At 37.0% G+C, this 18,115-nt stretch overlaps 1 protein-coding gene across 1 annotated transcript in view; it reads right to left on the bottom strand.

Annotated features, from left to right (window-relative positions):
- The window catches only part of LOC136857637 (DNA-dependent protein kinase catalytic subunit), an 873,484-nt gene that overhangs the window by 413,923 nt on the left and 441,446 nt on the right, over positions 1 to 18,115 (bottom strand). The window contains exons 23-24 of the mRNA XM_067136445.2: positions 9,102 to 9,248; positions 7,615 to 7,865 (exon numbers count right to left, since the gene is read on the bottom strand). Coding sequence (XP_066992546.2) covers positions 7,615 to 7,865; positions 9,102 to 9,248 — 398 coding nt within the window. The remainder of the gene's footprint in view (positions 1 to 7,614; positions 7,866 to 9,101; positions 9,249 to 18,115) is intronic.

Genomic DNA, 18,115 nt, shown 5'->3' with positions numbered 1-18,115 from the left:
AAAGAGGCCATGAGTTAGAAGTGTTTTGGACGTAGAGTGTAATGAATTTGTTTATTGTGCTACCCAGAGGAAAGAGCACGTATTTTTTTAAAAACAATGAACCCCCTACTATTACTATTGACTGTAAACTCTGATTGTGAACTCCCAGATTTAAAAAAAATCCTCCTTAACAAGCTAATGAAACAAACAGGTTTCCAGTTCATCAGTAGAAATCAAAAAAGCATCGTAGTGGACAGAGATGATATTATATTGTGGCGTAGGAATTATCTCTGCAAGATTAGAGATTTTAGACAACAGGGAGAGAAATTATACCATTTAGACGAGACGTGGATTAATGAAGGGCATACAACATCAAAGGCATGGCGAGACACTGCCTTAAAATCAAAGAAACACAGGCATTGCCTTCAAATTTAAGCACAGAGAGTAGGTAAGTGACTGATAATGTTACACATTTGAAGTGATGGCTGTTTTGTGGAGGGTGGTGATCTTGTGTTAAAGTCTTTTTTTATTTTATTTTTTTAAAAAAAGAGTTACACGATGAAATGACTGGTGACGCACTGAAGTCGCGGTTTGAAGGAATATTACTAAAACTGATGCCTGGTAATGTTATCATGTTAGACAACTCTCCTTATCACAGCGTGATGTAGGAACGTATCCCAAACAAATCATGTAAGGAAGCTAAAGTAAATACATGACTGAGAAGTAAAAAATGTAACATGTGATGAAGGACTTGTTAAAACCAAATTGATGAATTCATGAAGACTCACAGTCCTTGGTTCAAGAAATATATGACAGATGTCGAAACTGAACAAGCGGGCCACATTGTACTCAGGCTGCTCCTGTATCACTGTGAATTAAACCCAACAGAGATAGTGTGGAGCCAGATCAAACGTTATGTTGCTAGCCTTAACACCACTTTCAAACTTTGTGACATGAGTAAACAACTGGACACAGCATTTCGTGAGGTGACAGCTGATCAATGGCATTCTCATATCCAGCATGTGGTTTGCAAAGAGAAAACTATGTGGGATCTGGAAAGTGCCATAGATACTGTGTAGTTGAAAAAAAATCAAATTAGGTAAGAATTCTAGTGATGCAAGTAACAACGAATTGTCCGATCTACATGGAATCGATCCTCTTGCAAGTTTGGATTTATGAAATAATGAATTGTCATAAAAATACGCATAGTTAATAATTTTCATGGCAAATATATTTTATAGCAATAATGATGTAATTTGATACCTATCTCAAATATGTTCATATGTCTACATTTGTCAATTTTCATTTATGTTCATATTGACGTAAAGAGCAGGCTGCGAGAAATGTGCAGAGTGATACAAAATGTTTGTTTATGTCTTTATTCTTTTGTTGGAAATAGTTTAAGGTGGAAAATCTGTTCTAGTCTCGAGAACATAGTTGTATTACATGTTATGATTCTCATAATTTGGTCCGTACTGAAATGTACAATAAAGTCAAATAAATATGAAAGTTTATTTGTTCCACCTTTTCAATACATAAAAAGAATTTTAAAAAAGAGTTAAAACTGTGGGGACATGTTTCACTCTTCAATCAAGAGAATCATCAGCCTATATCTCAAACTGAAAGGTAAATAATCAGGTACCTGATTGTAATTAAATTAAATATAAATGTGAAGATGATGTTACAAATGGTGAGTGAAATGGTTGACAATAGTTTAAAGATTAAAATATGGATAGTCGTATCCGATACTATCAAAACACTATATTTGTGTTAAGAAGGAGCAAATTTGATTCTTGTTGTAACCGTACATAAGTATGATCCCCGATTTTAGGTTAGGAAATGTTTGTAAATTACGATCTCCCGATTTTAGGTTAGGAAATTTCTGTAAAATAATTTGTAACATAATATTGTAAGAATGATTTGTAGTTAGGGAATACTGCATATGTGCATCTTTATATTATGTATAAATTTCTGTTTGGGTAAGAGTCTGTGCACACAGCCTAGCAGTGAAGATTGTGCAACCTGGGAAAGAGTGACTATATTGGGAAAGACGGTTGAAGCCTGTTAAAAGTGTTCCAACAAGTGATTTAGAAACCCGGGGTATAGGCAGGAAGTGTATGCTGAAGATAGTAATTCATCAATGTGGATGAACATGCAAGATAACTATTTGCGGATCGGCAGCTCAGTAACCAATCTGGAAGCTCCGAGTTTGAATGAGCTTGTGTTGACCGAGAAATGCTTGAAGATGTGGCAGTTGGAGTGTTACTTCCAGTGGACTTTGGCAGACGCTGCTGTTGATGACGATTACCATTATGAAGTCTTTGCTGTACGAGTTCTTTACTGTACAATTACAGAGTTATGAGTGCATTACTCGCTAATTACAAGTTCCCGGTGAGCAGTCAATTGAAGACACTACATAGTGTCCTTTTGAGGGTCAGATTCAGGATTATTCCTCTCTGAGGAAATGCACACTGTGAGGTAGTTTATATGAGTAATCTGGAGGTAAAGTGTACGATTCCACGGTGATGGTGCTATGTTGTTCAGATGGCACGTCTCTATCGTACATTTTATACACTAAATGGAATAACTTCGCCACACCAGTTTCTCCTAAGGCAGTCAGTAATCAGAGGGAATATCATAATTTCCAGGTGCCTTGAACCTATTTATGTTCCAAAGGAAATCGTAACATACGAAGATAAGCAAGACACTGCATCATTGTGAGCTGAGCGAGTCTGTGCCAAATCACCAGACGTGACCACAGCTTGTTAAATTATGCGAATGGATTAATAACGTGAGCCTGATAATGTGAACAATTGGGACTGCAGAATTTTTTTCTTTTCTTACTATTTATTCAATCGAATCTTGGATATTGCATTGTAAAATTTTAACATGGCATCATTAGGACTCTAAGGAACCTTGCTGTTGTGCTAACATTATCTTGCTAAGTATGTTCCTGGTGCTGCATTGGACTCTGTGCAAGGCTTTTTTGCTGAAATGAGAACTCTGCTAGGAGTCTTGAACTGATTTGATGTCACCAGTTAACTTTGAAGATCTTTGTACTTTGCTCACTGCATTTGGTTCTTTCTTTCTTTCCTCTAAGCCAGGAACTTTGTACCTGATTTAGTTTTATTTATTTGTAGTTGCATTATAGAAGTAGTTGTGCATATAAGATCAAAAAAAAAAGTTGATTTAATAATTTAAAGATTTTCTAATACTATCCTTGATAGGAATTTTTTTAGTGTAGTTTATTGGGAATCAGTTCTGCAATATGGTATCCTGTGAGAGAAAACTATAATAATGATTGCTTAGCAGATTACTAACTCCTAGTGATATCATGTGAAATTAATATTTTGTGTAACAGTTTAGTTGATGTATTCCTTGCCTATGGCTGCCTGCTGTTATGCTTAGTGAGACTTAGGATACGATATTGGAAGTACTTGTAATTTGCATTAACCTGCTCTACCTTTGGGAAAGATATTTGTGTTGTTATCGTAAGATCTTTTGAAAATCCTTTCAAATACATCCTCCCATTTGTTTTTAGGATTTTAATATTTGCAATGGTTTAGAATTGTATACCCTCGTATCCTATATTCTGTTCCTAAGAGGTAGGGTTAGTTTCCTATTTTCCTTGTTTAGGTGCCACCCACTCCTGATCTTCTGATTGGCCAAAGCCTTTGCATTAATGGCACTATTTTCCACTGCATACTTGTGTTTTTAATGTGCCGGTGCTTTCTTGGTAAGCTTGTGCTTTCTTTTAGTTCCTCTTTGCAGTATTTAAAGATAAAAATATCATTGTTCCGTATTGAAAGTATTAACGTTAAAAATTAAATAATTGAAAAAGAGGTTCAACCTATTCAATACATAAAGGAATGTAGTGATTAAATTCTTATTTAATAGTGATTAGAAACGGGACCGGTTTCGACCCTAGTCCAGGTCATCGTCAGCCGTTCAATACATAAAAAACAAGAAAAACAATGCATATGAAAAAGAATAAGTGAACTCTGGATCGGTATAAGATGAAATATAAATTGATGATGGGGGTAGAAATTCTGAGTCACTTGAAATAAAACAGTACGTAATATTATGAAAGGTAGTACGGCACACGCAATGATAAGTAAAGTCTCTCAATGTTTATGAATAGTGGAGAACGGTCAAATGGGTCAGCTGTCACACTCTGTCAGGCACAAAGTCACAACACTATCGAACAACATATGAAGATCCATAAATATTTTGAAGTCGCAGACGAATAGATTTACAGAAGCAAACCGCCAGCTCTCGGTGATCAGCGCGGCACATCCAAGGTCATGTGCTGTGGTCTCGAACGCCAAAGTAGAATGGAGAATATCCTGAAGGTCGAGTATTTGCCTCGGTTGCGGGAAGTTAAGTACGTATATATAGAAATATACAACGCAATTCAGTATAATTGAATGAGTAATTGTGCTCCTGCTGAGTTCTTGGAAAACAGTTGACTTGAAAAAACAATTGTAAAGAGAAAAAAATGTAGTAAAAAGCGCAATATCGGAAAACAAATGAAAACATATATGCACAGTGCGCTATTTTAAACTGAAAAAATTTAGATCGTGATTGAAGTAGTCGAAGTTGGCGCAAGACAAGAGTTAAAATTTGAATGAGGAGAACCGAAATGAAGGTAGTGTTTTTGTTTTGGTTTTTAATAGAAAAGGTAGAATAAATTAATACCGGTAGAAGAAGAGTGATAGTGAAATAAGAGAAGAATAAAGGAAATTGAAGATAAATGGTGTTGAAGAAGGATAAGATAGCGAAATGAAAGAGGGGTAGTTTAGGGTGGGTTAGGAGGGTGGGTTATTGGAGGTAGAAAATGTGGGTGGGAACTTTGTAAGGCATGGAAAATAGAATTGGGGTTTTGGAATTTGGAATTTTTGAGAAGAAGAATTAGGAAGTCGAAAAGGATGTTGGGTTTTTCAGAAATGTCGTTTAAATTGAAATTAGGGTTGAAGTACTGGTCAAGGTGGATAAAGCAATTTTCAGTTATGTTTAAGAGGGGGCCTTTGTTAACGATCTTAAGTATTTTCATGTCATTTTCAATACTGGTGAAACTATGCTTTGAGTCTTGTATGTGCTGTCCTATGCCAGAGAATCTGTTGTATTTAATGGCGTTGACATGTTCAGAGTACCTGATATTGAAGATGCGGCCAGTTTGTCCGACGTAGGAGGAATTACAGTTGTTGCATTTGAATCTGTATACACCAGATTTAGAAAAAGCATTAGATTTATTTAGAGATTTAGAGTTGTGTAAGATATCACGATTTCTGTTGTTAGTTCTAAAAGAAATTTTCATGTTATGTTTTTAAAAAATATTAGTTATTTTATAAGCATCCTGAGTGAAAGTGAAGGTGGAAAAAGCAGTTTATTTTATTGTGTCTTTAGATAAAGTGGTTTTTGGACGGTGTTTGAATTTGTTGATGATGCGGTTTATGAAGGAGTTGTTAAAGCCATTGAATTTAGCGATGTTGCGGATGGTGTTTAATTCGTTATTTAAATCTTTTTTGGACATAGGGGTGTTGAAGGCACGAATTTTCAGAAAACCAACCCAAACAGCAACCACAATACGACAAGATTCTTCGCACCCTCAAGCACATAAACGTGCTACTTATAACAGCTTAATTTTTCATGCCTTCAACACCCCTATGTCCAAAAAAGATTTAAATAACGAATTAAACACCATCCGCAACATCGCTAAATTCAATGGCTTTAACAACTCCTTCATAAACCGCATCATCAACAAATTCAAACACCGTCCAAAAACCACTTTATCTAAAGACACAATAAAACCAACTGCTTTTTCCACCTTCACTTTCACTCAGGATGTTTATAAAATAACTAATATTTTTAAAAAACATAACATGAAAATTTCTTTTAGAACTAACAACAGAAATCGTGATATCTTACACAACTCTAAATCTCTCAATAAATCTAATGCTTTTTCTAAATCTGGTGTATACAGATTCAAATGCAACAACTGTAATTCCTCCTACATCGGACAAACTGGCCGTAACTTCAATATCAGGTACTCTGAACATGTCAAAGCCATTAAATACAACAGATTCTCTGCCATAGGACAGCACATACAAGACTCAAAGCATAGTTTCACCAGTATTGAAAATGACATGAAAATACTTAAGATCATTAACAAAGGCCCCCTCTTAAACATAACTGAAAATTGCTTTATCCACCTTGACCAGTACTTCAACCCTAATTTCAATTTAAACGATATTTCTGAAAAACCCAACATCCTTTTCGACTTCCTAATTCTTCTTCTCAAAAATTCCAAATTCCAAAACCCCAATTCTATTTTCCATGCCTTACAAAGTTCCCACCCACATTTTCTACCTCCAATAACCCACCCTCCTAACCCACCCTAAACTACCCCTCTTTCATTTCGCTATCTTATCCTTCTTCAACACCATTTATCTTCAATTTCCTTTATTCTTCTCTTATTTCACTATCACTCTTCTTCTACCGGTATTAATTTATTCTACCTTTTCTATTAAAAAAAAAAAACAAAAAACCACTACCTTCATTTCGGTTCTCCTCATTCAAATATTAACTCTTGTCTTGCGCCAACTTCGCCTACTTCAATCATGACCTAAATTTTTTCAATTTAAAATAGCGCACTGTGCATATATGTTTTCATTTGTTTTCCGATATTGCGCTTTTTACTACATTTTTTTCTCTTTACAATTGTTTTTTCAAGTCAACTGTTTTCCAAGAACTCAGCAGGAGCAAAATTACTCATTCAATTATACTGAATTGCATTGTATATTTCTATATATACGTACTTAACTTCCCGCAACCGAGGCAAATACTCGACCTTCAGGATATTCTCCATTCTACTTTGGCGTTCGAGACCACAGCGCATGACCCTGGATGTGCCGCGCTGATCACCGAGAGCTGGCGGTTTGCTTCTGTAAATCTATTCGTCTGCGACTTCAAAATATTTATGGATCTTCATATGTTGTTCGATAGTGTTGTGACTTTGTGCCTGACAGAGTGTGACAGCTGACCCATTTGACCGTTCTCCACTATTCATAAACACTGAGAGACTTTACTTATCATTGCGTGTGCCGTACAACCTTTCATAATATTACGTACTGTTTTATTTCAAGTGACTCACAATTTCTACCCCCATCATCAATTTATATTTCATCTTATACCGATCCAGAGTTCACTTATTCTTTTTCATATGCATTGTTTTTCTTGTTTTTTATGTATTGAACGGCTGACGATGACCTGGACTAGGGTCGAAACCGGTCCCATTTCTAATCACTATTAAATAAGAATTTAATCACTACATTCCTTTATGTATTGAATAGGTTGAAACTCTTTTTCAATTATTTAATCTTTGCAGTAGTTTGCCCCACTATACTTTGGAGGAAAGTGAGAGTAGACGACGTGAGTGAATTAACAGCCAATTACAATTAAGCCACACGTGAATATAAGCCACAAATGTAATATCAGTATGCAATTCAAGATGTAATAAATTGGATGATCATTTGGCCTAAATTTAATAAAAAGGAGTATCCTTAGGTAACCATAAAAAGTAGATTTTATTAGAGAAACCTTCTTAAAAATGTTAATAATTAGATTTTTACTCACATCAATTTCTGTTTCCTATTCTCATCTGCATAATGTAAGAAATGCTCTAGCACACGTAAAGAACGGGAACTGTGATCTGGTGTCAACCCATCCAACAATCCATTGACAGTATCTTCTGGGAAGTTAAGTAGATGTTCAAACAGGCACTGTTGGTAGCATATGAGGAAATACTCCCCATGCTCTACTACAGACTGGATGTACGGATTTTTTACCTCAGTACCATCTCGAACATAGTCCAATATATCTGAAATCTGGAATGAATGAATGAATGAATGAATGAATGAATGCATGAATGAATGAACAAATAAGCTTAGCTACCAAAGAAAATATTTCTGAATCAATATTATTGTAAAGGCCATAGGAGATGGACAGGATTCTTCATTTCTATCCTTTATCTGCCCAAGCTGATCTTGCCATATAAAACCACCATTCAGCAAAAGCTTAAAACATAAATATTTTATCCAACATTCCGAACCTATGTCATCCCACAATATTGCTAAATTTTAAGATGGATTGAATGGTGTTATACATCACTTGACCAAGCACCAAAGTTTATTTTATATTTAGATTATTGTTCCATGTGGTAGCTAAAGATGTAAACTTTATGCAGTTTATTGTTCGGAATTTTGTTCTAAACAATGGTTTTGGAGGAAATTAATTTTGACCAAACACCAAACCTTCAGTCATTAAATGAAAGTTTTGCATCAAGTGACTGCCATTTCTGAGTCTGAATTACATGTACTATTATATATAATTATAACTTGTTAAGCAATGAAAGAAGAAAAATATATACTATTCCATATAAAAGAATAATTATTTTATTATTCTAAGTCACTACAGATCCAATATGATGTTCACCATTTGTTGTCTGAATTATACAACAAAATTGCAGGCATTTGTGAAAGAGGTCTGTAGACAAGAAAGCTCAATAAACCAGATGGTGTGGTATTTGACAGAATATTAGGTATTCTGAACTGAAATAAGGAAAAAAATTAGTTAATAAATGCCATGTTCTACACAGCATTGAATTTAAAAAATATAATCACTAAATGACAATTCTGTTGGTTAATAAAAGATGCAAAAATAAAGAAAAACTACAGAAACCAAAACAAAGAATCAAATGACCAAGTGCCATTATCTCAGATTATGACAATATTTTTAAAATATCACTAATTTTGATACATTTCCAAGAAAACTCATGCTTTATCTTCATTTTAGGTACTATTTCACACAATAGATGAATTAATGCAAAGGATTTTGTGTTTGTGTAAATAACTCTGAATCAAGTGATGCTTAACACCATCTAACTGTTCTTCACCTATTACAGTAATGATACTAATTTTCATTACTACAAGAGGGATTCAAACTGAAGAAACATCAAATAAATCGCAGTCATATTTTGTACAGTAAATTAAATGTTCAAAACTGACAGCACACATTTGGTCTAAAATAATCATAAAAAACTTTCTAATTGTATGAACACAAACCTGGGTTTGGAGATAGAAAGCTAACTTGAGCAAGGCCTCTCCAAACTTCTGAACTGAAGGTTGTAGAGCAATGACCATCCCTGAGGGTTGTTCAACCAAGGACAGGAATACTTTCCTCATAATTCTGCTGCCCATCTCATAGAATTCCTAAGATATAGATGAGAGGGACAAATAAGTTTTATAATACATTATTTTTGGATAAATTACTAATACAAGAAACCAGATATATCTTATTCCACAAACAGTAAACAGTATAAAATAGAGCAGATAGATTTGGTAATGAGATTTGTGTATTGTTGAAGCAAATAATCTCTATAGCTTCAAAACATATCCTAATATCAACATACTTAAATACTGTTATAAGTTATGGTATTTGGATATTTAGCCTCAATGACCGGACTGTACCTGAAATAAGACATTCAGTCTGTTAGACTGTGTTGAGTATATACAGGATGTAACAATAAGGTATGGCCAAACTTTCAGGAAACGTTCCTCACATGTAGAAAAAGAAAACATAATATGGGCAGAAGTCGGAAAACACTTTTTTCAATTATTTAGTTTATTTTCTGGGTTGAACCGTGTTGTTGTTTTATGTACATTACGTACAGTTTGCCGACGTTTCGAATAGATTGCAGTATTATTTGTCAAAGCGACTGAAATACCCCTATAATACCAGTTGGGACTTAGCACACCACCCAAGACGCAAGGCTAGTGCATACCGTGGAGGCCAAGGACCAAGGGGGAAGTTTTCATTCCCCTTCCCAAAGGGAAGGGTAGGCCACCTAGAAGGTAACGCCTTCTCTCTGGCCAGGAGATTTGGCGGGGTTTAGGGATTTGGTGGGATTTGATGATAGAGGCCACTGCATAGGCTACTTGAAGCGACCAGCAGTGCCAATGCACCATGAGAGCTATGTCTCATTTCCAAAAACTGATGCCTGCCTGGCCATCAAATGATGTAAATGTTGATTCCCATAGAGAACCTAAAATATTTGTCCTGAATGAGTAAATTTATAATACCAATATAATGGTCCGTTATTGGACATTATAAATTTTCCAGCTAACTCATTCTTGGTTGCCTGCATTAGCTGGAAAATTTATAATGTCCAATAACGGACCATTATATTGGTATTATAAATTTACTCATTCAGGACAAATATTTTAGGTTCCCTATGGGAATCAACATTTACATCATTTGATGGCCAGGCAGGCATCAGTTTTTGGAAATGAGACATAGCTCTCATGGTGCATTGGCACTGCTGGTGGCTTGAAGTAGCCTATGCAGTGGCCTCCACGGTATGCACTAGCCTTGCGTCTTGGGTGGTGTGCTAAGTCCCAACCGACGAGTCTAAGCACACGAGGGCGAAACGCAGGCAACCAAGAATGAGTTAGCTGGAAAATTTATTATGTCCAATAACGGACCATTATATTGGTATTATAAATTTACTCATTCAGGACAAATATTTTAGGTTTCCTATGGGAATCAACATTTACATCATTTGATGGCCAGGCAGGCATCAATTTTTGGAAATGAGACATAGCTCTCATGGTGCATTGGCACTGCTGGTGGCTTCAAGTAGCCTATGCAGTGGCCTCCACGGTATGCACTAGCCTTGTGTCTTGGGTAGGGATGGCAAAAATTGTTTAAATACCGATATATTGATATTGTGCTATATTGAAAACTTATTTTCGATATCGATATTTATTGCACATAATATATTGGTATATTCAAACGATATCGATATATCGTTAATGATAACCCAAGAGTCCAAGACCAACAACAATATCATCAGTCCTGGTTGGTTGAGTTTATCTTGCTACTGGAATTCGCGGTTTAATTATCCATGGAATATATCCATCAACGGCTGCTAATTTCAGATGACTACCAGCCTGCACGGTTGCTAAGGTTATACTCCCAAAACACAAATTTTCATTGACCCTCAGCCACAAGATATATTTATGTCAATAGGCGCCAGCAGTCGAGGCATAGATCCTGAATAATTAGCTTTTTGAAAGAACTAAGTGCACCTGTGAAAGAGAGTGAAAAAATAGTGTCAGTAATGCTTGATGAAGTTCATATAAACCTCGTAAAATATAAACCTTGTAAATTAGTAGGCATGGCCGAAAATAGTTAAGAATATGATGCAGAATATACCGTGCAAGTATTTATGGCTTAATCATTACATTCTGGGAATAAATATCGCACTGGTCTTTTTTTCTGGTGAATAACATTAACTCAGACACTTAGGTGTTAGAATTCATGGGTGAATTAGGTTTTGATGTTTTGTACTTTACTGCTGATACCATTTTACACAAAATATTTTGGTCATCATATTTGATTCTCTTAATTATCTTGTTTTTCTTGGAACTGCTGTGGTCCCTGTTTTATACAACTTCAATTTCATTTCAAATCCTTGTATTTTGGAGAAAAAAAAAGAAAAAATTGATATCGACATATATCGATACTTTGTTTTGATAGTAGGATAATATCGGCATGTCGATATCGAAGGAAATATCGATATTTTAGTACGGTATATTGGACGTCCCTAGGTGTTATCGTTGCCTACGAGATAAGTAAAGGCCTCTGCATGCACGGTCTCTTCAAGTACTAAATTGACAGAGTAACAGCAGTTCAAATAGCGCCGCTGGATGTCAAGTTTTCCCTCCATTCCTCAGCATGATTCCAATTGGCATTACGAGAATTAACTTGCACATAAAAGCACATTACAAATATAAAACATTGCATTTTGAGTAGGAAAGTGATATTTCTATGAGGTGTAATGAAGAAAAATAAATGTATCATCCAGTAATTCAAGCCAAAGGCCGTAGCCGTGTTGAAACACAGGATCCCGTGAGATCTCCGAAGTTAAGCAACATTGGGCGTGGTCAAGATTTGGATGGGTTGCCACGCGCTTTTGGTGAGGAGTAAGGGAATGGAGGAGCGGAAAGGAACTGGCCACCCTACCGTACGTAAACTCCAGCTCAGGCACACCTCTGCGGAGGTGTGGACCTGCCTTCGGGCAGAATACACCATTACCATTACAATAATTCAAGACGAGCTCATACGAATCAGGTAGTATCATTACAACCGGAAAGTTCATGTCCTGATAAAAATGAAAATACTCCATTGTATATTTTAAAACACTGCAGTATTCACATAACCTACGCCGTTGAATGCAGAGTGGATCTCGATCCACAAGTGGCCACGGCCACCAACCCCCTCGCCTTCTCCGAGCATCTCCTTTACCGTCACAAATCTCCCGTTCTGAGAGACGGCGTCACCGTCTAAGAGGCCCGCCTCCTCCTTCAGGTGAGGAATGAGAACATTTTAGTAGTAGTACATAGCCTAGTCTTGCCATGCAAATATGATGGATACCCTGAAAAATAACGTGTTGGCATTGATTTCGGCTAGTTTTAGTAGTAATGCAAAAGCATGTGCTTTCATGTTCATACATACTACAGACTTCGAGGAAGGTTGCCACATGCTGTTTTTTCGTCACCCCGACATGATATAATTTAAACCCATTTTTCTCGTAGTTCTACGTTTGCTCATGGAAAGAAATGCCACTACCTTTCTGAAGTTTAGATTGGCAGAATGGTACACAGCAATAAACCATTGTTTATCACGTGCAATAAACATCCTGCGAATATAATGTTTACAATAAACTCTCTCTCGGCTCTTGTATATTTATCAATATGCACAAAACATTTTATTAATGTAAATCCTCAGCTTGTTTAGTCATTTGACCATGTCAGGAATGGAACAAATTAAGCCCCATCTAGCGGCGAGGATGGGAACTGCGCCGGCTGCCGAAGCCTGTCACACTTCTCTGGGGCAAAGATTAATGAATAACAGATGAAATGATAGTGGAGAGTGTTGCTGGAATGAAAGATGACAGCGAAAACCGGAGTACCCGGAGAAAAACCTGTCCTGCCTCCGCTTTGTCCAGTACAAATCTCACATGGAGTGACCAGGATTTGAACCACGAAACCCAGCGGTGAGAGGCTGGCGCGCTGCCACCTGAGTCACGGAGGCTTCTATTTTCTTAATCTTACGTTTAAATTTAAACCATATACTCACCCAAAGCTGAATACATAAATCAACGAATCTTAAAATTAATTTTAAGGCTTATCTCACCTACAAACTCACTAACTTGCTTTTTTGCTTCACAGTTTCCTTATACGTCTGTGTGGTTAAACAATGGAGGGCTAACACGAAGTCTAGCGGCGACTCTGGAACTAGAACGTATCTATTTCGCGCAGTGTAAGCTGCCCTGCGGAGGCCTTATACTAATCACGTAGGCAACGGTGTTACATATTCCACCGTTTGTATTCGAATTATAGTCCAGCCTATCAGAGGCTCAGAGCAAGGTATTGATTAAATTGGATATTTCCAGGTTGCAATTCCACCTTCACTAGCACCATCTCTTGAAGAATTATCGGCGTTCTCTAGTGCGGATGTTGTTAATGAAAACAATAATTCAAAGAAAAACGATACATTTATGGAAAAACCGATCTATTATGCGATAAATTGAATCAAAATTTCGGTATCGATATATCGATAAATCGAAAGGAAAATATCGGTATTTCATAAAAACCGATATATCGTTGTCATCCCTAGTCTTGGGTGGTGTGCTAAGTCCCAACTGACAAGCCTAACTTAGCACACGAGGGCGAAACGCAGGCAACCAACAATGAGTTAGTTGGAAAATTTATAATGTCCACTAACGGACCATTATATTGGTATTATAAATTTACTCATTCAGGACAAATATTTTAGGTTCCCTATGGGAATCAACATTTACATCATTTGATGGCCAGGCAGGCATCAATTTCTGGAAATGGGACATAGCTCTCATGCTGCATTGGCACTGCTGGTCGCTTCAAGTAGCCTATGCAGTGGCCTCCACGGTATGCACTAGCCTTGCGTCTTGGGTGGTGTGCTAAGTCCCAACTGACGAGCCTAACTTAGCACACGAGGGCGAAACGCAGGCAACCAAGAATGAGTTAGCTGGAAAATTTATAATGCCCAATAACGGACCATTATATTGGTATATAATGTCCAATAACGGACCATTATATTGGTATTATAAATTTACTCATTCAGGACAAATATTTTAGGTTCCCTATGGGAATCAACATTTACATCACATGAAATACCCCTACTCGATCCGAAGTAATCAGTCTCCCAGGCAGCAATCACACTACAAACCTGACCTTGGTCTATATATCCTAGCCTTTCTGGCTGACGTAAGCCCGCTGGCTGTCTCGTGAGAATTCTGGAAGGTATGTGTCACAGACGGGTAGTGGGGCTTGCCTGTGCCGTTATGTAAAAGGAGGTTCGACCTGCGTGTTTATGTTATAGTCTGTATGTCTTAATCTATGTATGATAGACATCCAAGTATTACTGATTTTATATCCTTCTCTAAATTCATATCATTCGGATGTTTCTTGATTTCGATAGACTCACGGATTTTCCTTTCCAGATTCCAAGGGATAGATGCTAGGATCTTGGTCTTGTTAAATGATATTCCGTGTCTTGTTTCGTAGGAATGCTTGGCTACTGCTGAAATATCTGTGTTTTGATTCTTGGTGTGATGGATATGTTCTTTTAGGCGGGTGGAGATCAGATGTTTTGTTTCCCCAACATAGCACTTTCCACAGCTACATTCAATGCGGTATACTTCAGGAGCCTGTAGTTCTATTGTGTTTTTACTGGTAGTAGATAATGGGCTAGCTTTTGGTGTAGTTTATAGATGATTTTTATGTTGTATTTGTCCAGTATCTTGCCGATCCTGTCTGTAGTGTTTTTAATGTATGGAAGTATCGCTGTTTTCTGGCGGGTTAGTTTTTGTTTTCCGCTGTTTTCTCCTATGGAGGCCTTTTCTTTGTTTTCTTCTGATTTTCTAAAGACTCGGATGTTATTGAGTGAGTAGCCGTTTCTCCTGAGGGTTCTTGTGAGGTTTCTTTCTCTTCTTCGAGGTGTTCTGCGTCTGATTTCGCTATGGCCCTGTAAACCAGTTATGTTAGAACAGCCTGCTTTTGTGATGGGTGGTGATGAGAAGCGTGCAGGTACCAGTCTGTGTGTGTGGGTTTCCTGCATACTGCGTGACTCACAGTCCCATTGATGTTGCGTTTTACTAGGACATCCAGGAACAGTAATTTTCCGTTTAATTCGATTTCCATGGTGAACTGAAATTCACATGAATGGAGTTGAGATGTTCGATAAATAGCTGCAGGTTGTTGCTCCTGTGAGGCCAGATCACGAACATGTCATTCACATAACGGAGAAAACATTTCAGTTTCAGGGTAGATGTGGCTAAGGCTTTCTGTTCGAAGTGTTCCATATACATGTTTGCTATTAGAGAGAGGGGCGATCCCATTGTGGCCCCTTCTGTCTGTTCACAGAACTCCCAGTTGAAGTAGAAATAAGTGGCGTTAAGACATTCTTTAGCTAGTGTTGACAGGTCTTCTGGAAGTTTCTGGTCTAATGGCGGAAATACTTCTGTTAGCAGCACCTTGGTGAAAAGTAACGCGACATCAAAACTTACTAATAAGCCGTACTTTCGACTGATTGGTCCTTAAGGAGCTGGATGAAATGTCGGGTTTCCTTCACGTAGGTGTCAGCGTGTCCTGTATCTGGCTGAAGTAGTCCGGCTAGGTAACGAGTGATATCGTGCGTCGCAGATGCTATAGCGCTCACAATAGGTTGCAGAGGTATGCCGCCTTTATGGATTTTAGGGAGGCCATACTATTTAGGGGGTATGGTGTCCGAGATCAGCTTCATCAGTATTTCGGCTGGGATACTGGAATTTTTTACTAGTCTGTGAAATTTGTTCTTAATGCGGTTGGTACAGTTCCTTCCTGTATGTAAAATTTGTGAGTAATTGTTCTATTTTCCGTGTATAGTCGGTGCGTGTCATTATCACCGTAGCGTTGCCTTTATCTGCAGGTAGGATTATTGTTTCCGTATCTTGACGTAGTGTTTTGAGGGCATGAATTTCTTCTTTGGTCAAATTGGATGGCGGCGGCCTTGCGGTTCTCAGTAGACATGATATATCCTGTCTGATCTCTTCTGCAGATTCGGTAGGGAGGTGTTGGATTGCAATTTCAACTTTGCTAATTATTTCTTCCACTGGTAGCCTATTAGGAGCTTTTCAAGGCTGAGGTAGTTAGGTTCACCGAGTGGCTTATCTGTGAGATTAACTATTACATTCTTCTGTAGTGAATCAGGTGGTTTCGGTTTCTGTTTTAGTAGGAGGCGGTCAAATTTCTTGTTTTATTTGGCAGTATTCGCAAATATAAAGACAAGAACTTTCCACCTAATCAATACATTTATTCTTTATAAAGTACTTAAAACATGCTAATATGTCAGTACCGGTTTTGACCCTTTTAGTGGGTCATCTTCAGCTGAAGAACCTATCGTCTTAATAACAACAACTTATAATGCCAAAACACAGCTTGTCCTAATTATGAATGACTAATGCCCTTGAGGTGATGTATTGTGGTAATAAAATACGACTGGAAAAATAGTTTTAAAAATCTGTAAAGTTCACAAGTTCATTTTGATGCTGATCTTGATGTTCACTCATTTAAACCAGTGTTGTATTGTTGACACACTTATTTAAAAATGTTTCAATGCTGAGTTGGTAAAATATTACTATACCAATTGCAAATGACTAATGTTAAAATAATGATATCTTATGATAATAAAATATGCTTGAAGAGTAACTTTGACAGTCTAGAAAGTTCACCAGTCCATTATAACACTGTTCTTGACGTTTGTACATATTCTCACTCATTCAATCCATTGTTTCTATGTTGTACACTTGAACATCAATAGGAAAAAGTATCTCTTATACTGCAGCTTATTTCAGCTCACGTGCCTTCAGGCCATTGTATTCTTGGTTGTGTACTATCTATAGCACCCAAACACCAGCAATATGGCATATTTCATAGAAGTTGTAGATAATCTGTTGACGTTCTTTTCACTGAACAAAATATTAAGGAATCTCCTCATGAATACTATCGTTGCTGAAATTTTACTAACAATTCTACCACAGTAAAATCTCTCTATAACTCCTTCGGGACCAAAAAAAAAAATGTCCATTATGAAGGGTTGTCCACCCTAGAGAAGGTATGTAAGGGGTACCATTAAACATAAGTTGGAACACAATAACCCATGTATTGTATGCGTTAAAAACTCTTGCGAATAATTGTATATAGTACTGTACAATATTCTGTACTGTACTCAGATGAGAAAGTTATAGAAGCGCTGTAGCTGCAATGTATCAGAGAGACAAAAACAATTTTATGGCAACCTCTATTGAGCACACTGTATACTATTACCGTTCACCATGTTAAAATTAAGAACTACATATATCTGTAATTGAATGTATTTTTTCTTGCCAGTTTTCAACATACTTGTTCTGTGTGTATAGATGAAACTGTTTTTCGTGTAATTGTACATATTTGTTAATAACCAAATTGTAACAATGTATCCTCATGCCATACGAAATATATATATATATATAAACAATCTCCATATTAACACTGGATGATTCTCTGCAAATAGCTATGAAGTTGATACCATGTCGCTTTCTGAATCTTTCTAGCCAACCATTTGACGCTTTGAAATCTCCAATACCTAATTCTGCCGCGATTTCTAACACTTTTGCTTGAATCATCGGTCCTGACGCAGAGACATTCTGACTTCATATTTTACCAAACCACTCTAGCGTTACCTTTTCAATGAGAGCTACACTAACACTTTCAAATAGCTTAATATGCTGTTCATTGCCATTTAAATACCATTCTTTCACTAGTTCCTCTTGAGTTTTCACAATTTCAGCTGCCCGTATCTTTCCAATCTTGAACACTTCAGACAGTTTACGTACACCACACTTCTTACGTTTATGATAGTCTATTACGCGTGCCTATTCTTTTAGAGTTAAAAACTTCCTTGGAGCCATGTTAAAATACACCAACTTACCAACGTAAAACTGAACACATCATAA

The sequence above is a fragment of the Anabrus simplex genome, chromosome 1 (genome assembly GCF_040414725.1).
Source record: "Anabrus simplex isolate iqAnaSimp1 chromosome 1, ASM4041472v1, whole genome shotgun sequence".
NCBI lineage: Eukaryota > Metazoa > Arthropoda > Insecta > Orthoptera > Tettigoniidae > Anabrus > Anabrus simplex.
This window is presented reverse-complemented; position numbering and strand designations above follow the sequence as displayed.